This window comes from Electrophorus electricus, chromosome 8 (assembly GCF_013358815.1).
Source record: "Electrophorus electricus isolate fEleEle1 chromosome 8, fEleEle1.pri, whole genome shotgun sequence".
Lineage (NCBI taxonomy): Eukaryota > Metazoa > Chordata > Actinopteri > Gymnotiformes > Gymnotidae > Electrophorus > Electrophorus electricus.
In genome coordinates this window covers 25,729,144-25,753,200 of record NC_049542.1, presented here as the reverse complement: position 1 = coordinate 25,753,200, position 24,057 = coordinate 25,729,144, and the positions used below count along the sequence as shown (strand labels likewise).

Here is a 24,057-nt window from a genome sequence, read left to right as displayed (position 1 = left end):
TGACAGTTCAAAAGGACGAGATTAATGTTCTCGTCCCTTTATACATACAATTGGTGATGGAAGGGTTCATGTCAGAAGTGGCTGCACATGAAAGGACAGCTGTCATCTTACAGGACATAAGAGGGAATCAAGAAGACAAACCCTGGATGAGGACAGGGATATTTATGCAGGAGGATTTTAGGACATACTGACTGTAGATCGGGAAAAAAAAAAGTTTTAAGAAAGTCTGTAATAAAATTGAAAGAACGTTCACATGTGTGCATGCACATACACAAGAGGGGGGAAGAGGAAAAAAAACAAAAACCCACCACCACACAGACAAAAATGATAACAAAACATACATATTTGCCATATTTAAGGGTTTAAGAGATACAATGATGTCGTTTAAGGTTAAAAGGCACAATATAAATAACCACAGGAAAAGCAACACACACGTACAGCCAAATGGAAAGCACACATTCATAAAAGTCAAACGTTGAGTAAGTGAAACTGCCCTTTGTTTTTTTTAAGCTCGTATTGTCAAGATGAAATCTCAAACTGTCCAAGGATACTGACCCTCCTATTCTCCTCATCCTCACACTTTCAAAGAATCAGCATTTAGCGCCGACAAAAAAACATTATTGCACAGAGGGTTCGGTTCCTTTCTCCCATGGTGTGTATTGTTTTTGAGTTTTTTGTGAAGTGGAGCTAAACTGCTTCACCAGCAGTTCACAGTGTCAACGGCAGTTTTCCTCTTCCCAGTGAATCAAAACGCATGTAGCAGAGAGCAATGCAAGAATCCCACGTTTCTTCACAAACTGTCTTTAGTCATCACACTGCAGAATGGTCAAATGTGACTCCATCACTTCCTCTGCTATTTGTTGTTTCACACGTGGAACCTCTCTGCACTTCTTCACACAGTGGTGGGTGTGTACATGAATGGCAGCCAGTTAGTAAGACAGTAACGAGTGACGCAGTTGTTCCCTTCGAAGAACACTTTGGACTAATGCTCAGAGAGACACAGCAAAGTTCCAAAAGGTCCTTTTCTGTCATTTTTGGACATTGTACAGACTGGGAGAAAAAAGGGAAAAAACCCAAAAACCCACCCACCCACCCACCCACCCACCCACCCACCCACACACACACACACACACACACACACACACACACACACACACACACACACACACACACACACACACACACACACACACACACACACACACACACACACACACACACACACACACTCTCCACCATGGTACACACACACACACACACACACCAAGAACAACAAGAAAAAAACTTAATATAGTAACCAATGAAAAAGTGTTTTGCCATCCAGTGGAATTTAAAATATACTGAACAGCACACAGGCCAAAAAGGTTACTAATCTGCTTATAATGTGTGGGCCCACCGGTATACACTGAAGCACTAATGAACATTTCAAAGACACTGAGCTGAACTGTACAGAGCCCTGCAAGGACCATTACAGAACAGGGTGAAAAACAAAACAAAAAAACATGTCATTTCCAGACTGAAGTAAACACATAAAAGGTTTGGATAACAGGAAACGTTTCTTCCAGCATACACAGTCAGTCCAGGCGTCAGAGCCGGCCCTCCACGTCTTAAGCTTTGGAATGAGCGCAAAACCAAAGTCTAATGATTAGGCCTTTTGAAGCAATTTTTTAATTTGTTTTTTACAAAAATCACAGAGAACACGAAACTAGAGCAGAAAGTCTCCAAAACACCTAAAAGCTTCCATACCAGTGCAGACCTTTGGTTGTTCCTTTGGTAAATCCACTTCTGGTGGCGATGGTAACTATGGTAACTCCAGCAAGCCTTTGGCAGTATGGGGCTCGGAGTTTCTGGAGCTCTCCGCGGGTCCGTCAGCAGCGCCAGGCTCAGTTCCGGCTTCTTAGCTGCCTTAGAGGTAGTGGAGGACAAGACATACCAGAAGCTTCCTGCCAGCTCCCGGTCTTCTCCAGGACCAGACTTCCCGAACTTGAGCTTGCTTCTGGGGCCCAGAAGGTGGTAGGTGTGTTGCGCTGGGAGTCGGGGGTCCTTCCTCCTGCTGCTCTATAAGAAGTCCAGCTCAAGAGCTTGGTGCAGGGACACTAGGTCCCCGCGGGCAGAGATTCTCCAGAAGGGCATGTTGTGCTGGAGAAACATGAAAAATTAAATGCATGGCCATCTTACAACACAATCAGGACACACACACACACTGCCATCTTGCAGCACAATAGGAGAACAAATGGCACACATGCACCCAGCTTACAACACAATTTAGAACACATCTTACAGCATAAGGTATGCATGTACCCATTTAAACACAACAGCCAAAGTAAGTGGAGCAGGGATTGAACAATGTTTCCTGTTGTTTCATAATTATTCATTTCTAATGTTTGATGATGATGATGATACTACTACTACTACTACTACTACTACTACTACTACTACTACTAAATTATTATTATTATTAACTTGCTCATTCATGTAATTATCCAATGAGCCAATTATATGGGAGCAGGGAGTTGCATAAAATCATACAGACATAGGTCAGTAACTTCAGTTAATATTCAAATAGATGTGGGTCAGTAGCTTCAGTTAATATTCATGTAGACCTGGGTCAATAGCTTCAAGCCCCACCACCGTTAATTCTGCCTCTGAGCAAGGTCCTTAACATGTAACCAATTGTAACGTATAACTAATTATCTTGTGTATTATGGTAATAAATCCTGTTACCTTAAACTCTTCACATAACATCATGTAATGTAAACACTTAAGTACTCACTAACTCGGGTGAACAATTCCCTGTTAAGTATCCAATCTGCTGTGCATGTTTACTATATTAAACCATAAATTAAGCTAGCCGAGTGGTGATTGCCTGACAAAGCAGGCTTTTTAAGCATCGAGTTGGTTACGTGTATTCTCATGACTTGTGCTGGGCTACCAAATGGATTAAACAGGGGTCCTTCTCAGTGTTTGTGTGGTGATCCTGATAAATTGGCCAGTGAATACACATTGAATTCATTTCCTCGCTTCATCTCCTTTCTTCTCTGTGGTCTTCACTAACAAGCTCATGCAGGTGTCTGGTGTGGGCTTTGCTGGGAAACTCTAGCAGTGGGCTATTTACTTACATTTTAAAAAGGCAGGAACCATACAAGTATTATTAACATCTGAAACTGTGCAATCATTACTGGGTTTAATTTAATGCTTGGGGACAGCATTAAAAATTGAGTGTCCTATCCTAATGACAATCTCCAACAATGAGTCCATCCCCAGTAGCACAGAAACTACAGCCAACTACAGGCAATGTTCTCTATGTACAGTGTCCAATACTTGATGTACATAATGTAAATGTAACCTCATGCTGGTGTGAGGTGTGTGTGTGTGAGGTGCATGTGTGAGGTTTGTGCACGTGTGTGAGGTACCTGTTTAGCTGCAAACTCCTCCTCCCGGCCGTCACCTATAACAACGTATGTCACCTTCTTCCCAAAGCGAGACACGATGCGTTCAAAGCAGCTCTCCTTCCCTGTCAATCAAAACAGTCGTTCAAAGCTCAAAAACACACCACAGCCACAACCAACAAAATCACAAAATCAAAACTATACACATAAAAACTAACTACAGCAACAACGCATTTTAATCCGAATGCTTTAATGAGGCCTTACGGTCAAATTTTATGATACCCCACACGTCTCACTTAGGCTGTATTCAGAGGCATCTGACAGTTACCAATTTTGGTGGCGCTGTAGATGCTGTCGACGGGGAAGACGTCACCCAAACCATAGAGCAGAACTTTAGCCAAAGCAGGGACCAGCTGGGTGGTGGTGACCAGAACGTTCATACACCTGCCCCTGATCATAGCACAAGAGTATTAGCACCCAGCCCACAACTCGAATAAAACCAAATGATCCGGGTTACTCAATTTCCTAAAGCCCAGGGACTGATAAGGGACTAAATGACATGTAGAACTATTATTAGCAAATGAGTTACTGTGATCATTATAATTTATCACTAGAGGAACAACTGTAACCACTACGATTATGGCAGCGGCTACACTCACTACAATCAAGTGTTCGGATTTTCCATTTAAGAAATGTTATTCACAATTACTGGTCATTTTTAATTTCTATTTTCACTTGTTAAAAGTACAAACTGCTGTGAATGTGGGCAGGCTCACCTTGACTGAATAAGACGCAGTGATTTAATCGCGGTGCTCAGCCAGCCGTCGGTCACTGCCTCGATCTCGGCGCGAACCCGGATCAACAACTCCCTCTTCAGGGGACTCAGTAGCGCTGTGGAAATAGGGGGATGAATTATACATCATTCATTTTTAATGAAACATAATGCACAATGTTGTCAAGATTTTGAACAAGAGCTGGTTTCAAAGACAAGTATTAAGCCTAGTTTTCGTCTAAAGCATAAAACTAGCAGTAAATTACACTGGAAATTTATTTTAGTCTACATTTATGCTTAGTCTGGGTGTTGAATAAGCATAAATTTAGACTAAAATGATGGACATTGGCCATTAAGGTTTTTAACATTTTTTTTTTTGTTTTTAAATTGCACCTGTAGCAGTTCTATTACAGCATGGTTTAAATAAACAATAGCCTCATCTGCATCAATGAATCTGATTTTTTTTCATGCAAGGTGTAAATACGTTTGTTTGCTACATGTTTGATGTTATGTGGACCACAAATGTGTACTAGAACTGCAATTAAAATATTTGTCCAAAAATAGAACCGCAACTAGGCATTCTGCCTAAACTATCCAAGCCAATTCAGTCTGTGGCTTCGTGCTGGGGGTCACCCTGGGGCCACCCACAAGGCCATGCGGATGGAGAGAAGGGCTGAGCAGCCAGGGGTGAACTCACCTCCCACGTTCATCTTGTAACTGATGTAGATCTCTCGTAGACGGCGGTATCTGAAAGCCAGCTTGCGCATCCACTCCACGCCTCCCTGCACACCAGTGGTGGTGGAGCCAGGGCCGCCTGCCCCACCCGTCCCACTGAAGCCATCGCTCGAAAAGTTGTAGTTGCTGAAAGAGGATGGACAACCTGTAGCACTCCACCATAACACAATAATACTCCACGATAAACACCATAATACTCCACCATAAAAACAAAAATACTCAATCATAACACAATATACCCTAACACCATAATACTGATAAATCCAGGAGAGACCAAGTTTCACTGTGTGGTTTATGTTCATAAACGACAAATATTCTAATAACCACCCAGTTCCTGCATTACCTCAGATCTTGTCCATTGTCATCAGAGGCTACATCCTCCACATGGACCTGATCACACTCCTAAATTCAGAGAAACACCAGTTTAAATCCCCACTGAATCACAAGATATGTATCTGAAAACATAATAAGAGAGTGGAGAAATAGGCAATTCACCTCCAAATCGTTGAAGAAGAGATGAGTGTCTGCTAGCTCAAAAATCAGCTCCTCCATCTGCAGACCCAGATTAAGGACAGTGGCTGGGTCCTGGGGGAAGACAAAGAAACTCAAACACACTGGCTCTCAACAGATCAGTCACCAGGTTAACAAACCCAACAGCATTATAACCATGTAACAATATGGTTTAAATAGCAGAAGGAAGTAATATTGTCAGATAAGTTGCCTTTCACGCTTCTGCTTGATTTCAACATATTGAGTCCATCTGTACTAATTAATGGCATTTGGAGAACAGTTAGAATTTGGTCAGAAATAAGTGCAACACACATATTCCTTCAGAAGCTGCTTGGTGTTATTTTCTGTACCTTGCCAAACTTCTGTGCAAATGACCCAGTGAGGAGTGAGTGGAAGACAATGATAGTCTCATCCAGATCCCACAAGAAGATTCGCTGAGAAGGACGCAGGAGAAAACAGGAGGTGGAGATTAGAAACCAAACACTTCATTCATGATTTGTAACCACTGGCCAGCGTGCATACAGGTCACACCTCCAGGTCGTTGTCAGTAGACGGAGAGCTATCCGGTTTCTTGCCCTTGCCTTTGGCTTTGCTGGGGGCATGGCTCTGGGCATGTCTGGGGGTGGGATCTTCGTGTTCTTGGGCTGTTGTGTGGGGGGCAGCATCAGGAGGCAGGGTCCCGCCCGTCACACTACCTGGAGATGTGACTAAGAGAGAGAGAGAGAGAGAGAGAGAGAGAGAGAGAGAGGCTCTGATTTAAAAGTAATTTCAAAGTAATTATAATGCTGCTATGCAAAATTAGCCCATCGCTCAAACTCAGGATAACAGCAGATTTTCTTAACTACCCGATTTTCACTCACTCAACATTTAGTTCCCCTGCATGCAGAGACTCACCGATGTTATGTGGTGGCCCCATAAAATGATCTCTTATGTGAAAACACCTGAAATTTAGGCAATATTTCTAATATCCCTCTGCCTCCAAAATGATGAAAACTGGAAGAACTTATTTTAACATTTAATTCTAATTTTAAGAAGTGAAATTCTCACTGCAGTGGCAGATAGATTTGCTTAACTAAAAGGTATGCATGAAGGAAGCAAAGTTATCAGTCACTGCTGCAAGGACATTTAATATGGCAAGACACTTAAAAGTAAGAGTAACAAAAATAAGCGGAATAATTTTATAACACTTCAAAAAAAGGTTATTGTCTAAATTTAAGAGGTTTTAATTTCATCTTCTGCACTGTGAGCACACTGAAAAACCTGGTCAGCCTGCCCTTGAAGATCTAGCCAAACGGAAGACTGAGGCTTGTTTCTCTACTCAAGGCGGAGGCTAGGACCGTAAACTCCATTTTATGGGCTCAGGGTACACAAGCAAGTGCAAGTGTAATATTGACCAGATTACTGTTTTACTAGACTGCAACAGACCGCATGCAATTAAGGCGTCAGAGGGTGGGGCCACCTGCGATGCTCGGTGGGGCTTCAGGGGCACTGCCTTCAGTCTTGACAGGTGCATAAGACGGTACACCCACACTGGCCCCACCCTCCTCACTGCTGGGTGGGGCAACTGGGGTGTAGCTGGGGGAAGGGACATAGTACTGTGGGAACTGCGTCTGACCCAAAGAGTTATAGCCCGAAAAGTCCTGCAGCCAAACAGAGGGATGTTAGGCAGTGGTGACAAAAGTGTCAAGTTTACCTGTGTATAATCACACACTACTATGCTGATGCCTGTTTAGAAGTGCCATAGAATGGAAAACTATATTTAACGTTGACATATTGGAATAAGAAGAGTTCCGTACATGGAACTGACACACCGTGAACCTCAAACAGTGTTTTCACCTCCATAAAATGTACACACAGCATAAGAAAAATAAATTTGTAAGATGGACCAATTCTAAAAACCTTAGGCTGATATGCAAGTCTTCACTAATTTAAAATTTACAACCCTAAAATTTGCTCCATGGCTCAGTTTTAGTGATTTAACCTGTTAATTCTGTGTGAGGCATTGTGGTGCCTACTGGCGTGTAAACCAGGGCTCATCAATTATTCACCCATCAAAAAACAGTGTTTAAAGACAGAAAACAGATCATTTCATTCTAGGGCCAAATCATCATATAGTTGTAAATGGACAGGTATAACTGCATCTGGGCATTTTATGCCCTGACCAAAGTGATATACCTTCTATATAGACATCAGAGAACAATTTAAAAATACTGAATAAATGCGTTCTAGGTCACCTTTTAAATGAAACCTGTGAATTTTCCAGGTTTTTTCTTGCATAATTGTTTATTTGACAAGAGTAACTGGTATTTCTTTCATTCAATAAGGTGATTTAGTGATCAGCTTACCTGATGTGTAATTGTAGCTGTCGCCGTGGTGACTGCAGGTGCTGTGGGTATATTGGTGTACACGCTAGACGTGGTGAAGCAGGACCCTGGTGTGGAAAAACAACATATCACAGAACCCCATGACATGAGCAGACAATAGCAAAGAATACACAGTGACAAAGCACAGAGACGACAGATAAAAAAAGATATAGTGGAATGGAACATTTAATGACAATGAACAAAAAAGGTAATTTAATGGTTTATGAGAAGGACATCAGCTATACAGCACTACATCTAGAGATGCTGCACTGTAAATCTCAAACCCACAGCCGTGTCGGGCACTGTAGTCCTGCGCTAATGCACGTGGGAAGCAGAGTGCTTGAAAGGAGAGCTGAGGGAAGAAGAGAGGGCATGCAGCAGCAGGCTTGCCTTGGCTAGGGTAGGAGGTGTGGACCTGGCCTGCCTGCATTGAGGTATAGGCTGTGCTGAAGCTGAGAAACCCAGTCTGGCCAGCAGAGGGCGCCTCAAGCAGCCCTGGCTCACTCTTAATGCCTGGCCACATGGCACCTACAACATGACAGTCAGGCACGCAGGTATGGCAAGATGGAGAGACGCACGCACGCACACACGCACGCACACACATACATGGGCACAAACATAATGCCGGAAAGATAAAGAATGTAGAGATGGAGGGAAACGGTGAGATGGTTAGAGGACAAGCAGAAAAAATAAGATGTGAGCTGAAATGTGAACAGAGGCAGCTGTGTGTGAGGGCAATGATGCAACACAAAACGGTGATTTAATTGGCAGTTCCAATGCAGCATTAAACAGCGGTTCAGCGTAGCGTGGGGCTATAGTGACTGGCAAATAGGACCAACAGGCAACTGAATTAGAACTCAGGTGGAGAGTAGAGAGTGGGACAAACCGAATGGAGGCAGGCCATAGCTCTGCCCTGACTGACTGAAGGTGCTGTACACAGCAGACTGGCCCAGAGACTGGAATGCCACCTGGCTGCCATATGCAGTAACTGCAGGGCTGAGGAAGACGAGGGGAAAAGGTGTGTGAAAAGGCCAACAGATCTACATGGGCTTAAAATGAGGCTAAGGTTCCTTTAAAGGCTCAGTTCTTACCTGCCCCCTTGGTAAACGTGTGAGGTATATTCGGGGGTGGCAGAGAGCTCTTTGCATGTCACCACTAGGTGGCAAGAAAAACAAACAAACAAAACAAACAACAAAGAATTGAGTTCACAATAAATAGTTCTCATTAAGCTGAATTTGTACAGCTTAATTGTTCATTATAATAATAATAATAACAAAACAATAAAAACAACAATAATAATACCTTTACTAGTATAGGAGCTGTCTGCGTCACCGGTCTTGTTTTGTGATATTTCTTGATTTGACAGTTCTTCACTTCCAGAAACTGACAGACATTGAAAAGTGTTTAAATGGCAGAAAATGACAAATATGAGCTGAGAGAGAGAGAGAGAGATCTACTCACCAGCAGCTAGATGAGTGGAAGAGGATGGAGGGTAAGTGGTGACCTCTGATCCCAAGATGGCTGGGTCACTCCTGTCATGAGACAAAGTTATTAGCAATTCTACCACTGTAACAACAACTCTCATATCTGAACTATCTTAACCAGCTCTTACTGCAAAATGCCTGTGGCTGAGAAGGCAGCTGTACTATAAAGTGTTAAATTGGATTTTGTGAGGGGACCAACGAAAACTATTTTTTTGTGCAGTTAAGCAACTAAAACCTGACATGTCTTGTGAAATGTCCAAAAGCAGACAACTTCAGCTTTAACCATCTTAATGCCTGTAAAAGCAGCACACGTCACTCCTGATACAGAAAGAGGATGAACTGGCCTCTCTGCTGTCAGTGATCATACACAGACCAAGATCAGCAAATCTCAGCTAGTAGTTGACTCTCCTATATCACTATGTATTCCCATCTCAGTGTGAAAAACTGGCCCATTTTATTTGATCAGAAATATCTGTGTTGGGGAAAAGAGCAGTGAGCCAGTGAACAGTGAAGTGAAGGACAGCGCCAGTGAACAGTGAACAGCTCCAGTGTACAGTGAAGTGAAGGACAGACAGTTCCAGCGAACAGTGAAGTGAAGGACAGCTCCAGTGAACAGTGACATGAAGGACAGAGAGCTCCAGTCTGTCATTTCACAAGCTTATCTGAACAGTGTCAATAAATCAGCAGCTTCTCTGACTTTGGCACCGCTAGTGTCTTGGGAACATGGAGGCCAAACAAAGAACTGCTTTCTGAGTGTTAGATAAGACCTTCACCAGATTTCACTCTCAGATCTTCACACTGACAAACACAGATCAAAAAGCATTTGGAACATGTGCAAGGTAAATGAAAAACATGTACAGAGAAGCGTTTACCTTGGGTTCTCCTCCTGGCTCGCATCCATGTCATGCCGAGCTTTCTTGGCCTATTATAACCACAAAGATAAATAAATTGTAAATAATTTACAATAAATTGTAAATAATTGAACACATCTAAGATTACATTTTCTGCTGTATGGGATTATCTTTCTTTGTAATATGTAAAAACTAAATACAAGATACAAAGGTTAAAAGTACAGAAACCATCAATGGACTAGCAGTTGTTTAAATAAAGCAGCCACAGGGGCACGTCAGCGATGTGTGATGTGGGGGAGGAGCCACATGGGCACATCAGTGGTGTGTGATGTGGACTCACTGGAATCTCCATCACCTCCTGTGGTTCCTCCATGTCAGTGGGTGAGAACAGCACTGCCTGCCCTGATGTGTGCAGTAGCTAGCTCACTCTCTGCTGTTGCCTCTGCTTTCCTGCAGGCCCTGCAACACACAGACATACGTACTTGCATGTTAGTGAACACGGCAGTTCACACAGTTCTGATACACCTTCTCTGAGGCCCTTGTTTCCACCCCATCCTGGACAGGTCCAGACTTGCTCCCTCTCCCCTCTCCTTATTGACCATGTTGTCATGTGAAGCTGGGTGCAAGGCAACACCAGGGACAACAAGGTCAGCTCTGCCACAGCACCACAGGGCTGGGCCATCTGCCCACTGGGCATGCGCACCAGCCACACCCACTGGCCACGCTCACACTATGCTCACTTTTTGCCTGCGAGGCTCTTTGTGCTCTCTAAACTACCTTTAGGGATTAGAGACACTGATGCAGTGCCCTGATCAGAATTACCATAAAATTTTATTCACATATGAAACTGACTGATATTGGAAAAAAAGAAGCTAAGAGAAAAGTGAGTAAGAGGGAATGCAGATTAGAAAGACAAAAACAATTTAAATGTTGGTTTTAATCTTTTCACCTCTTTAGTATCTTTTAAAAACGTTTATATGATCTAATGTGAGAGTAATGTGTCAGATGTATATCATTAACAAAAAAACTATTCAAACAAAAGTTAAGGTCAGATGTTCAAAGTATTTAACACAAAACATTTGCGAAAGCAGTGTGAGGGAGTGAAGGAGCTCAACGAGAGTGAAATCGTGCTCAGCAAAAAAGCACAGCAGGATTACATGACTCAGACCCACAACCTTACTGAACATTACTTTACTGAACATCACCTTACTGAAAATATTAACCTTACTGAAAAATATTTAAGTACTTTACTGGATATAACAATTATCTCTTTATATGAAACAAAGAGAAAATATCCCAAATGAATTAACTGGCTTTGTGACGATAACTTAATGCCAAACACGCATTTCAGAGGAGAGCACTTTGACTTCTTTCAACATCAGACATCAGATTCCGCCCCAGCTGTTCGGTTCTATGCTTGAATCCCTGTAAAGGCGTTTTACAGTCTTAACAGTAATACCATGCTCTTGCAGAGGTTTCCTTCTGTCTTTTCGGCTAACCTTGTATATGTTTTTATTTTCCCGCAAAAAAAAAAAAGTTACATACGAACTTTAGTCGTTAAGCGGGCATCTCGTGCCTATGTAGAAAAAAAGACTGAAAAAGCTTTCAAATCGTTCACGGAGGAATTAAATGTGCCGATATGAGCCGTCCTCTCCAAAACCCACTGCTGTAAACATGACATCCGAGCTGTGTCGGGCACTGGCATCGGCGACCCCGACCCACACCAGCGCAGGCTGAGACGACCCGCCTGTGTGCGTTATTATCTGTGTAAAATCAAGCCGAGCCACACAAGTCAAACGCCGAGAAGGTAAATTTCAGTTCAAGACAGCACAGAGACTGTCGTCCACTCATATCAAGGACAAGTCTGTGGCTATGCTGAAGGTGAAGCCCGCACAAAAAAAACACTCACGGGCATCCAACACAGGCACAATCACATTCACCAACCTGCCAGCTAAATCACTAGCTTAGCCAGCCGGCTAACGCTAGTTAGGTCACAGCTAGCCAAACTAGCGGGGTAAAGCACTGCCAGGCTAATTAACCAACTACCCACACACACGGGATACTGTGTAGATAGCGTTGTAAATTATTACGTTTATGCAACGAGAAAAAATGAATGTCGCGGTGTCTGCACAACAAACAGTTTAGCGTTACACAGGCTACTCTGACTATCTAGCTAACGCTGGTTAGCTAACATCAAGACATTTTTGTATAACAGTAAAAGCTGCAGAGGACCTATTGATATAAATTCGTAACCATATAGCTTAACACTGGGTTTTCTACAATAACCTTTATGCGCACAGTGCGCTTGCTAACCTGCTTAACTTAGCATCAGATAGCTACGCTAGCTAGCCAGTTAGCCTAGCTACACGCCAGCCCAATAGCCAAGACAGAATGCTAATCACTACCGTGACCTAAAAAATCTAATTAAAGGAGAACCCAAACCGTAGCGCTAAGCTATACAAGCTTCGTGCTTCTCCAGTATAACATTTATTATTTAAAAACCTTACCATCGCAGTAAGAAGTTGGACAGATGGCTAGGTAGCTAAGCTTCCTTGTGCTGAATTAACTCCCTCGGTTGTTAGGGACAACTATTTTGCAGGAAGTTTTACTGGTTTGCAGTGCGCATGCGCAAGACAAATAAATTTTAAGTAAAGCTAAATTTTTATTCATTCATTTATTTATTTATTTTGGTTACGCTTTTTGCATCTTTTGTATCGTGTTTGAATACCAGGGCCCTCATTCATACAACTTGGATTCCAAAGAAGTGTGCGTACACCCAAATAATAGAGATTTATAAAAACCACATCAAGTACGCACATCTGCAGGCCGTTTCCTCGTTATAAACCAAAATCTTAAAATGTCCGCAGGTGTATGAACCACATATGCCGCCGTTATCGTCTGCAAATATACACAAATCCAAATACCCATAAATGGTTAATGTAAGTCATCCATGAATATTTAAATATGAGGAGTCCCATTCAGTATTGAATGAGACAGTGAAAGATAAATAAAACAAACGAATTTTCCTGAATGAGGTGGAAATTTTGTGATGGATATCAAGGCGAGGAAAATCGTGTTATTTGGTGGCCTTAGCAATGATATCACCAATAATCACAGTTTTATTGAGTGGCAATAATGTATGTTACACGAAGCCAAATGTTAGATTAAAAAAAGTGGTCAGACTTAAAAGAAGCAAAGAAGCGATTTGCTTTGCAAAGGCAGAGTTGCAAATCCAACTAGCGGGGGGGGGGGGGGGGGGGGGGGGGGTTAATGCCCACCTTACGCATCCAGACAACAATGATTTACCTAGATATCCAACAGCCTGCTCCACAATGGGACATGCCATGAGTAATGGAGTTTTTAGATTTGCTGTGTTATGATTAAAGCATAGACATGGACGTTTATAGTGAGTAATATTTGGACTTTTTCTAATAGGTTTTAACTTGACAAGAGGCCAGCTATCCTGTACAGCTCAATTCAAATTGATTCCCTTCAGTGCTCTGTCTTAGAATGAAGGAATCAATACTGAGCCGGGCCATCGAGCGACTACATTGATTAGAGTCACTGTGACATCATACATTACCTGGATGTAAAGAATGACATCTATTTCAGTTGACAAAGCAGATTCATTCTCACTTGGTGCCCTTACAGCAATATGAATGTGGTCAATTGGTCCAGTGACATTTGGGAACCTGAACATTGGTGCAAATTGCTCTTCAAAGTTGATCATGTAAGGAGATCTGATATACTAACATGTCAGTTTAGATATACAAGTCAATATGGCGGGTGTGATGGGACTTGTGGATGGCTGGCATATCCCTGACCTATAAGGTAATTCCCTCTGGAAGCAACCACTTGTCAGCTATCCGAGGGACAATTACCTTCAAGTGGACAGATTTGCAAAGTTGGTGTCTCTAAAACTGGACCCAAATGAGTACACCTTTCCAAGAGAATCGCTCTCAGAAAATCTAAAACAGCTCATTGACTTGTCATCATTATCGGGAAGAAAATGCTCACGGTCACTAAAAACACGTTGTTCCCGCCAAATGGAGCACTGAGCTGGTTAATTCTCTGAGCTGGAGGCAGATATGAAGTGAGATCTGCAGCTGTTCAGTTGGTGTGGTCTTCTAATAATAAAAAAAAAAGCCATTGTACCACAGATAATGTAGCATCCATTCCAGCCTTTAGATCTGTGAATGTGTAATTACAGTTGTCTGCAGCCTGTGATTATCCACCTGTAACTACCAACCCATAATGAGTATGTTTCATTCAAATACGGGATTAACTAATTGAATTAATTCATAGAAACAGGCTAATTAACTGGTCAGCACAATTAAATAAAGAAACACACCAGAGAAAACACTGTTTAGACCCAAGTACTTTTCAGGAACAAATAACCTGTATACAGTAATTATGGAAATGCATAATTTAATATGAACTGTTACATGGGAGGAAACTGTGCATTTTGCTATGTTTCCATACTTTACATGTTTTGAGTATAGCTCTATGCATAGATCAAAGTTTCCTTAAATATATGCTAATTTCACATCAAGCATGTCTTCATAAATTCCAGTTTCACATTTCAGACCTGTTTCTGATTATAAATGAGGCCCTTGGAATTGGACAGACCAGCACATCTGGACCTTCTCTGTGCAAATGTCCTCATTCCAGTTTGCCCAGAAGGAAATAAAAAACTATAACACACTTTTAATCACCCAGATAAGGGTGTTCGTTAATGATTTTATTCAACATTTAATAAAGATCAGAATTAAATATTTCATAATTTCAGCATTTAAAACTTCAAAGCAGTATAGTACAGTATGACATAAATAAATATACATAAAAATGTATAAAATTAAGCAATAACTTCCAAATATGGAAGAAAGTAACTTGAACTGTACTGAATTACATTTCTATAGACGCATAATAGCACTGGTCCAATGGGGAAAAAACATATAATTACATGCTTACATTTCTGAAGGTACCCTATGAAAGGCCTGTCTATATTATTTAATACTATGCTAGCATAGCTAAAGCAGTATCGTCATATATGACAAGTAGCCATTAGCTACATCTCAAGTTTTTCTGTTTTATTTATTGTTCAAGCTAAAGTCATGTTTCATTGCACATTTCACTCTATCCAGTCTGAAAGCTGTGTGAGTGAAGGAACAGGAGGAAAAAACTTAAAATCCTAATATTCATAAAGCGTAGGGACAGTTGCATTTTGCGAATGAAAAGACATTCAGTTCTTTCCGTGCTACTACAAGAACAGCTGTGTATGATGCACACAGTTTCAGTACAATCTGTGCGGTGTTGCCACAATAAGCAAACACCTCAGGGAAAAAAACACTATTATAACAATATATTTAGTAAATATATAAAACATAGAGCCAATTTTGTGGTTTTATGATAAAAGTTCTATTCTTATTAACAAGTAAATGATAAATCCACACAACACAGTATAAAAGTGCTGGTTCGGGAGAAGGCAGAAGAAAGCATGTGTAAGTCACAATGTCCCATTCAGTGGTTTATTAGCATCTACTCAGTCATGGCTAATAAATCCGGATGATAGAAGATAAATTTTCTTTAATGGGATGCAAAACCCAATAACAACTGAGCTATCTTATCTACCAAAATGAAGACTTGACTGGTTTATATTTTAAGCACCACAATGTAATTGGTTGACGGAGTTGACGGAGAATATAGTGTGCGAGTATTTAAAGCAAAGTCAAGTCCAATCATGTCTGATTAGTAAAGCTGACACTTGTCAATATTAAAGAAGAAACTTTGCTAGCCTTTAAATGCCAACTATTTACTTCATGCTTTTCTCAGTCCTTTGTCTCCCCATTGTGCAAGGAAGCAAAAACAAACTACTATTCATTTGTTTGATCATTTGGAAAAGCAACAACAGAAAAACACCTTGCTGGTGCCAACATTGCAGGGTCCTTGTGACTTAGGTTTGTCCAAAGCCTTGTCATTATTGTATTTAATTCCTGAAATGTCCAGGCACTTCTTAGCTTTTCCTCAGTAATCATCAGTACAGTTCTGCAGTAGTCAGAGAAGAGTTCCAAACACAAACTTGAAACAAGCTTCCTTGTTCCAGAAACACTCATTCAGGTCCAAGATAAGATTCTCTTGAAGTCCGTAAACCCTGTGTGGGTGATCACAGTCTCACAAACATTGAGTTAGTTCCCATCACTTATACGGTATGTGTCAGTGTTCCAAGCACTTGTAAAAAGTGATAACGGCATTTTCCCCTGTGGTCCCTCCTGGGGTTTAACCAGCCTCTCATCAGTATGTTTCTCTTGGACTGCGGGGAGTGTGGAGGATGTGTCAGAAGCAGCTACTGGAAGGCAAACTCTGCCGGAGGGCCGTATGAGAAGCCTGGGAATGCTCCGGCTGCTTCCCGCACGCTGCTGGTCATGTGCAGGCTGTCCGTGCTGCACAGGGAGGCGGAGACAGGCAGATGTGTGAACTCAGGGTCAAAGTGCCGAAGGTCAGTGGGTCCGGTCTGTGGAACCAGCAAAAGACATCTGTCGTTCATACCCAAAAGCTTGAAATGTTTACTCCGGACGTTATTCATGTGATTGCGAGTATGCAAGAACCATCTGACTTACCACAGAGGGGAGGAATGGAGGGGTGACCTTCCTGGCCATCAGGTCATCCCAGTTAATTGGCGAGAAGAAGCTGTGATACTTGAGCTCCAGCTAAAACAGGACATCAGGACATTAGCATCCCATTAGCGTCCCATTAGCGTCCTGTGCATTAACCACGCGTTTGATCTCAGCACGGGCGTTCGCATACTTACAAAGTCGTCCTTGACACCCAGCCGCTTGGTGCGATCCTTCTGCAACAGACCCTCGAGCAGCTCTCTGCCTGCATTGGACATGTTGGGCTTCAGCACAAGATCCTTGTGAAGGATGTTGTTGTACATCTCGGCCGTGTTGCGGCTGTAGAACGGAGGCTAGAGAGAGAGAGAGAGAGAGAGAGAGAGAGTGAGATGTCTAAATTAAAATTGTATGCCAGGCTACAGTAGCGTTAAGTGTACTATACTGCAGTACGTCCTGTCGTTCTATACTCACCAGCCCATAGAGCATCTCATAGAGTACTGAGCCCAGACACCACCAGTCCACTGTACGGTCATAAGCTTGTTTCTGAAGGACCTCTGGAGCCAAGTACTGTGGAATAACAAACGCAAAATCAGACCAAAATGTGCCCCACCATTTCTTGTACTGTCAGTGTGACGGAGCTGAGCCAAGGAGAGTGCCAGACCGCCCCCCACACACCCACCTCTGGGGTGCCGCAGAACGTGGTCGTCGTTCCATTGGGTTCCAGCCCTTCCTTGCACAGGCCAAAATCAGTCAGTACGATGTGGCCCTGAGCATCCAACAAGATGTTCTCCGGCTTGAGGTCTCTGCAGGGAAACACAGACGATAGGATCAGATGCTATACCTGCCACGTATTATGGGGCAACAGCAGCTGACCGGCTCACGCACTGTCCCCCAGGGGGCGACGCGAGCACGTACCTGTAAACAATGTGCAGGGAATGGAGGTATCCGAGAGCGCTGGCGATCTCGGCTGCGTAGAATCTGGCCCTGGGCTCCAGGAAAATCCTCTCACGCTGCAGGTGGTAGAACAACTACAAGGAAAAAAAAAGTGCACTCTATTTGAACAGTGTGTCAATGAGTAACAACAAGTTAGCAACCATGAGCAGGCCAGAGCACAGTCGCGGTCTGGGGCGGGTCCTCGCTACACACCTCGCCTCCGTTGACATAGTCCAGCACAAAGTACAGCTTGTCTGTGGTCTGAAATGAGTAGTGGAGGCCCACCAAGAACGGATGCTTGATGTTCTTCATCAGCACGCTACGCTCTGCCATGATGTGCTTTTGCTGAGGCAAAGAGACAAAAAGTGGATGTCAGCATTATGTCGGCACTTTTACACACATCACCTGGCTAATCTCATATATCAGGCAGACTGTATCCAGAGCAGTTAAAGCTCATTTTGCTCTCGACTTGGTTATAATGATGGGTTCCTTACTTCTGGTTTGTTTGTTTGTTTACATTAAAGCATGGGGTCTCACCTCCTTCTTCTTAAGAATAATTTTCTTCTGAAGGACCTTCACAGCATAGTACTTCTCCGATTCCTTATGTCTGGCCAGCAGAACCTGGAAGAAGACAAAAGTCTGGGTGCTCAGTCAGAATTCACCAAAGTGGGCTACGATGGGAAACGACTAAACACACTACTGAACTACTACTGAACTGCTCACTTCTCAACAGACTACTGAACGGGGATAAACTCCACTCACCTTCCCAAAACTCCCCTTGCCAATAATCTTCAAGTAATCAAAATCAGATGGTTTTATCCTGTTAGAAGAAGAAGTACATTAGCGCAGGACATGTGGAACACTGAGCTGGTTAATTCTGGAGGAGGCGGTGAAGTGAGGTCGGTAGCTCAACTACTTACTGGGTCTCTTCAGCTAAAGAGCTTCTGGGACACGTCAGGCCGAACTGTTTCAAGAGAACAGAGATCGTGTTATTTCGTGCGCTCATATGCAGAGACTTCAACAACCTGGCTGCTGTGGAGTACTGTATTTGTGAGATTGTTTCATGCACACCTCTGCCGAGCTGAGGTCTTCCCGCCTTTCTTCTTTCCGGTTTTCGTCGATATTAGAGAATCCACCAACCTGAGAACTGAAGAGAATAAAAACATTAGCGCGCGTGGGTGGCATTGTTATGTTTTTTTTCCTCACCACTAGGAGGCAGGATTGCTAACATGCGACGTTGCATTTGCGAAATGGTGCGTGTGGCGGCTCAAGAGGCAAACTAACAGCATTGAATTAAATTTGAATTTGGAAATGGGCTTGCGTAAAGTTGGATAGCCGACATAGCCAGTCTCAACACGATTCTTTTAGACACGATTCTCCCTCTACACTGACCCGAAACACAAACACAGTGCACAGACAGTTAGGTCGCCACGAGGGGCTGTGATGAACGCATAAGAGTTTTCTGATGTGGAACCTCGACACCTGTCAGTAGGGTAGATTCTACAGCGCAGTGTTTAGATTGCATTGACAAGTATTTTCCTATCCCACTTTAAAGGTTTGTTTGTTTGTTTTTTTAAAGCAACTTACTGTTGGCAGATATGAGGGCTGGAGACTAGCTTTTGAAGGAAGTCGTTTAAACCCATCTTTCTTTCTTTGATGAAAGCTGTAAACGAAAGAGATGCATTAACGTCAGCGGCGAAGCCATAGGACGTCGGCGGCGGGAACACTGATGTTTTCGCCTTAACTATACCAGCGTTTTCATCTGTGCAATTTTTTTTCCCTAGTTACATTTTTATAGTTATAGCCTACTTGTTGCGAAATTCCCAACTCAGAAAACCGTTGAATTTACCATGTATTTTTATATCTATTTTCGAAGTTACATCTTAATTTTCCTAGCATTTTCTTAGATTTGCAGTTAAATTATAGTACAATATATCATATGTATATATTTTTTTGCAAATCAACAAAAACAAAAATAATTAAGCACTATACTTAAGCTATTTCGCAAACACATACAGTAAAATTAATAGCTGTGTGTATAGATGTGTATCTGATATGAACCTTCCAAAAAGAAACATGAGCTGTACGCTGTCCTGAAGCGGATGACAGATCAAAGGAAAAGAAGCCACCCGAACCACATATAAATAGCACATTCAGTTAAAAACAGGGGTGGAAAGAGATAAGTACTTAACAGTTAACAGTATCGTCTAGGCTACAACCCAATAAAAATCTGATTTTTAAATCACTGCTTACCGGTTAGAAGTGACATGATCCCTCTCATTCTACAATATGTCAAATCGCAGCGAGCCTCTTTAACAGCCATCGTTATAAAAACAGTAAGTCCAAGCGCAATAAGGGATGTATCGCCGAACAGGCAAGTTATTTAAACGCGCTGCAGCCCGAGCAGAGAAACGCTTCCTCGCCTTGCGCTCAGCGCCACTGTCGAGAGCTCGCGCGTCTCGAACGGCTATTTATACAGGGCACGTGGTTTTGGAGGCGAGGTCGTGACGTTGTGTAACCGCGGCAACGCTCCAGCCGTTACGGTAAACCCATAACTTTACGTTCAGATAGCTGGGCTGTGTGTGTGTGTATGTATGTATGTATGTATGTGTGTGTATGTATGTATGTATGTATGTGTGTGTGTGTGTGTGTGTGTGTGTGTGTGTGTGTTTGTGTGTGTGGTGGGGGGGGTGACGGGCGCACTCTAGTGTGGCGGACCTTCAGAGCAGAATAAAACATCCGCCTCTGTTGTCCGCGGAAAATTACTGGCCGTAATCCGATTAAGGCGAGCAGATCTTTGCAGGTTTCAGTGACTATCTCTAACAACTAGTTTGACAATCTCACAATAAATACTTAGGCCTGTTTTAGAGAAAACAATGAGCATGAATGACAGCAAAGGGTCGTGTCTACACTAAAGCGATGCAGGAATCATGAAACAAGTACTGCGTAGACTTACTAGACGTATTTGACGGACTGTAAAACACATCTTGCTCTTTTAGATAAATTATTCTGAAACACGTAGGCAGCCGAGTGGTTCTGTTTAAAACACGTATGTTTGGTACTCTTTGGAGGAAGCACACGCATGAACAGCATGCAGCTCTGTAGCGATGCCGCGCTGCGATAGTGCCGGTGTTTTCTGATAAGCTCTGGCATGTGTTTAGGGGCGAGTCTGGATCTAGGACATCACCACACACGCACGCATCATTTCAGCAGGGTGGAGAATATGAAAGGGAAGATTTTGACCATTGATACATATCAGGTGATAAGGAAAAGATCCTCAATGCACAGACGTGACTCAGACTCTTTTTTACCCACAGGGCTCGGATGAGTTGAGGATCGTATCTTCCTCCACGGATGATGAAAGCACCGCAGTAGACAAACCAGGAAATTTCTCAGCCCTTTGAAACTTCCTTCATAAATTTGTGTCCTAAGTGTTAAGCAGCTTGGTTAAACGCATGCACAGATCACACGTCTGTTCCTTGACATGTGAAACCTGCCTCATGCTCTCACTGAATATCTTCCTCTGCATTTTTTATTTCTAACAGCCGGTATATGTTGGGTACAGTCTTTAGTCAATCGTAGTTGTCTGGCTTTAACATAGGTTCCCATCTTAAATGTAAAAATCTCACAGGTGTTATGAGTCATGCCTCTGTTTAATTCCGCCATTGAAACTTTGTTAAAGTATCTTATTTTTAATTACCTTTCATACGTTACATACAAAGAACAATATTAAAGGATAAGCGAGAGAGAAAGGATGGTGGATGTTTCGCATATAAAAGTTAAAAGCATAAAAGCATAGAATATAATTAAAACTGAATTGAACTGAGTTATTAATATTAATAATAATCAAAGGGGTTTCGTTCAATATAGTGGCCTAGGAAACTGCTAAGAGAGAATAAGGGTTCACTGGTGAGTATCCTCTAGGAAAGAGTTAACCTCAGCCAGCCAGACCTACTCTTTCCATGCCATAACCTGACACCATGTCTATTACAGGATCAGGTGACTTTGCATGCCAAGTGTGTCTGCATGAACCACACCAACACTTCTTATACCTTGACATCTCCTCTCTCTCTCTCTCTCTCTCTCTCTCTCTCTCTCTCTCTCTCTCTCTCTCTCTCTCTCTCTCTCTCTCTCTCTCTCTCCTTTTCAGGCTCCTTCTCAGGCTTCTCTTTTAAGAAAATCTGGAAACCCCATTGTAAAAGAGGCTGATATATGCCAAACAGACAGGTGGCCAAGCCAGCACTTCCGACGGCACTCCGTATTCAGTGACTCGCACGGGGATCTGTCGTCACTGACAGAGTTCCGGCTACCCCTCCCCCCCACCCCCGTCACTGCTACTTTCACTCTGTTACCATAGAGACGGCCATCCGTGCTACGCGATTGGAGGTGTTGAAGTGTGCACATTTGCATATGAGGGAGGCAGTGTGTTGCCTTGCTGGATTCCCCTCTGCTGTGCTGTAGTGGGTGACATGCGAGAATGACTCATCCACAATCCTCCCCCATCTCCCCTGTTTGCAGATAGCAGGTTTTACTGGGGGTTTCATAAGGACTTTCCCTCTCAGCCCAGAACCCTGAGCAGGGGGACTTCAGAAGCTGTCTGCCTTACAGCCAGTGAAGGGACTTTACAGACAGGCTCATGCCTGTGCACAGTGAACCCTAAAGGGCATTGTTTGTAGGTCTTTATCATTCTCTTCTCTCCAGATGTTTTCATATCTTCTTTCATGTCCTCTGTTCTCTCTCTCTCTCTGGCCAAGACTCAGTTAAGGTGTTCTAAAGCTATTTTTGTGAGAAATTGGCTGAAATTGCTTTATTTTAATAGAAACATCTATTGAATGGTCCTGCATGATAATATAAGAACAAATTTGGCTACCAAAGAGAAAAGCTAAATTAAAATGAAATCCATCCATAATTAAATGTTTCATCATATAAAAAAAAATTTCAAATGTAAATGTAAAATGTTTAAATCCCCTGTTAGTCCCCCTAATAGCATTCCATATCCCTGCCCTGTCAAGACAAGGTTTAATATGTATACCCATGCACAAAAAGTGGGTGAAAATCCTGTAAGAATCGTATATGTAAGAATCGTATATATATTCACACTGAAAAATCTTATATTAAACTTTATACCTTATATTAAAACATACTTAGTATAAAATCTATATGTATCTGTAATAAAAATGTTAAAGGGGACATGTATGAAAACTATGTTATTGTATTTGAAATAGGTCATAATTTTGGTTTATAATAACGAACACACTCTAAATCATGATCAAATATGATCATATATGACTTTTACAGATCTTTTGCATATAGATACATGAACCCATATGCAAGTGTTTTTTTGTCTTATCTTTTAAATCCTATTATCCATGGATTAATAAGATTTTCTCAGTTTTACATCATTCGGTAAAGTCATTTGCTAGTACAGGTCTCACCAAAACATTTACTGATCTCTAAGACTGAGTGAATAGGCAAGGCCAACAAGGTGAGCCCAGATCCTTCTCCTAGATGGATGTTCTCAGGGTGTCATTGCTGTACACACATAATGAGCTGTACTGCTGGACTCAAGGCTACTCCTACACAGTAAACTGTGTCCCTGGTTATGACAGGGATTGTATCCTCTTACAAGGAAGGTGGGAGAAGACTGGCAGCCTTTGTTTTGTCTGTGTGGAGGACGCAGGCACTGAAAGAGAGCGTTTGTTCTCGCTGCCTGCCCTTCACGCAAGTGTGAGATAAAATAAAGCAGAGAGCAGAGGGTGAGATCAACTCCCACAATACTAGACCAGAGTGATGGATGGATGGATGGATGGATGGATGGATGGATGGATGGATGGATGGATGGATGGATGGATGAGTGTGTGTGTGTGTGTGTGTGTGTGTGTGTGTGTGTGTGTGTGTGTGTGTGTGTGTGTGTGTGTGTGTGTGTATGTGTGTGTATTGGTGGATGGATGGATGTGTGTGTGCATGGGTGGGTGTGATGAATGGATGTATGTGTGTGTGTGTGTGTGTGTGTGTGTGTGTGTGTGTGTGTGTGTAGAACAGGCCTCTACTGCTTGGGCTCCTGGCTGTTTTAAGCTACAACTACAGAGAACATTTTACAAAGTTAAATGAAGGTAACAACCCAGGAAATAAACCACGTAAAAATACTCGTAAAAATACCTGCATATATAAGCATATATAAGCAAAATTATAAAGAATAATCTTTAAATAAGCTCTTTCTGTTTGAAAATAAAAGTACATAAGGAAAGATCACAATAAGAGAAAAAACTCTTCAGGGGCAAAATAATAATTTATGCTCAGCTGTGAAGCAGAGCTGGGGAGACATACTACATTGTCAATGCAAAAGACAAAGCAGTTAGGACTGGAAACTATGGACCTGACTACTCATAGTGTAACTACAGACTTGACT

The 24,057-nt window shown here is 42.4% G+C and overlaps 2 protein-coding genes across 2 annotated transcripts; both read right to left on the bottom strand.

Moving 5' to 3' along the window:
* Nucleotides 1–1,212: 1,212 nt before the first annotated feature.
* eya3 (EYA transcriptional coactivator and phosphatase 3) lies at nucleotides 1,213–12,700 on the bottom strand. The gene is made up of 18 exons (XM_027018978.2): nucleotides 12,612–12,700; nucleotides 10,445–10,563; nucleotides 10,126–10,175; nucleotides 9,231–9,301; nucleotides 9,072–9,152; nucleotides 8,861–8,924; nucleotides 8,656–8,765; nucleotides 7,752–7,837; nucleotides 6,866–7,046; nucleotides 5,938–6,113; nucleotides 5,757–5,840; nucleotides 5,392–5,481; nucleotides 5,240–5,298; nucleotides 4,859–5,022; nucleotides 4,166–4,280; nucleotides 3,718–3,839; nucleotides 3,414–3,514; nucleotides 1,213–2,139 (listed from the first exon to the last, which is right to left on the bottom strand). The coding sequence occupies exons 2-18, from the start codon at nucleotides 10,475–10,477 to the stop codon at nucleotides 2,059–2,061; spliced, it is 1,668 nt and encodes a 555-aa protein (XP_026874779.2). The 5' UTR covers nucleotides 10,478–10,563; nucleotides 12,612–12,700; the 3' UTR covers nucleotides 1,213–2,058.
* Nucleotides 12,701–14,809: 2,109 nt separating this feature from the next.
* Nucleotides 14,810–20,077, bottom strand: si:ch211-195b13.1 (STKc_SGK domain-containing protein). Its single transcript, XM_027018974.2, has 13 exons — nucleotides 19,902–20,077; nucleotides 19,236–19,311; nucleotides 18,720–18,795; nucleotides 18,569–18,612; nucleotides 18,411–18,468; nucleotides 18,186–18,269; nucleotides 17,862–17,993; nucleotides 17,631–17,743; nucleotides 17,395–17,518; nucleotides 17,187–17,282; nucleotides 16,913–17,068; nucleotides 16,722–16,811; nucleotides 14,810–16,615 (listed from the first exon to the last, which is right to left on the bottom strand). Exons 1-13 carry the CDS (start codon nucleotides 19,969–19,971, stop codon nucleotides 16,448–16,450), a joined length of 1,287 nt encoding a protein of 428 aa, XP_026874775.1. The 5' UTR covers nucleotides 19,972–20,077; the 3' UTR covers nucleotides 14,810–16,447.
* Between the last annotated feature and the right edge of the window lie 3,980 nt (nucleotides 20,078–24,057).

Bases quoted from the DNA above. Each gene is read 5' to 3' on its own strand.
- eya3 (XM_027018978.2), bottom strand. From the start codon at position 10,477: ATGGAGGAACCACAGGAGGTGATGGAGATTCCA. The intron at 8,925-9,071 runs GTATTATTATTG...CTTGCCACCTAG, and splicing joins CAGCTCCTATACTAGTAAAG to TGGTGACATGCAAAGAGCTC. The intron at 6,114-6,865 runs GTGGCCCCACCC...TCTCTCTCTTAG, and splicing joins AGCCCCACCGAGCATCGCAG to TCACATCTCCAGGTAGTGTG.
- si:ch211-195b13.1 (XM_027018974.2), bottom strand. From the start codon at position 19,971: ATGGCTGTTAAAGAGGCTCGCTGCGATTTGACATATTGTAGAATGAGA. The intron at 18,469-18,568 runs GTAAGTAGTTGA...TTCTTCTAACAG, and splicing joins TCTTTAGCTGAAGAGACCCA to GATAAAACCATCTGATTTTG. The intron at 16,812-16,912 runs GTAAGTATGCGA...GTCCTGTTTTAG, and splicing joins TGGGTGTCAAGGACGACTTT to CTGGAGCTCAAGTATCACAG.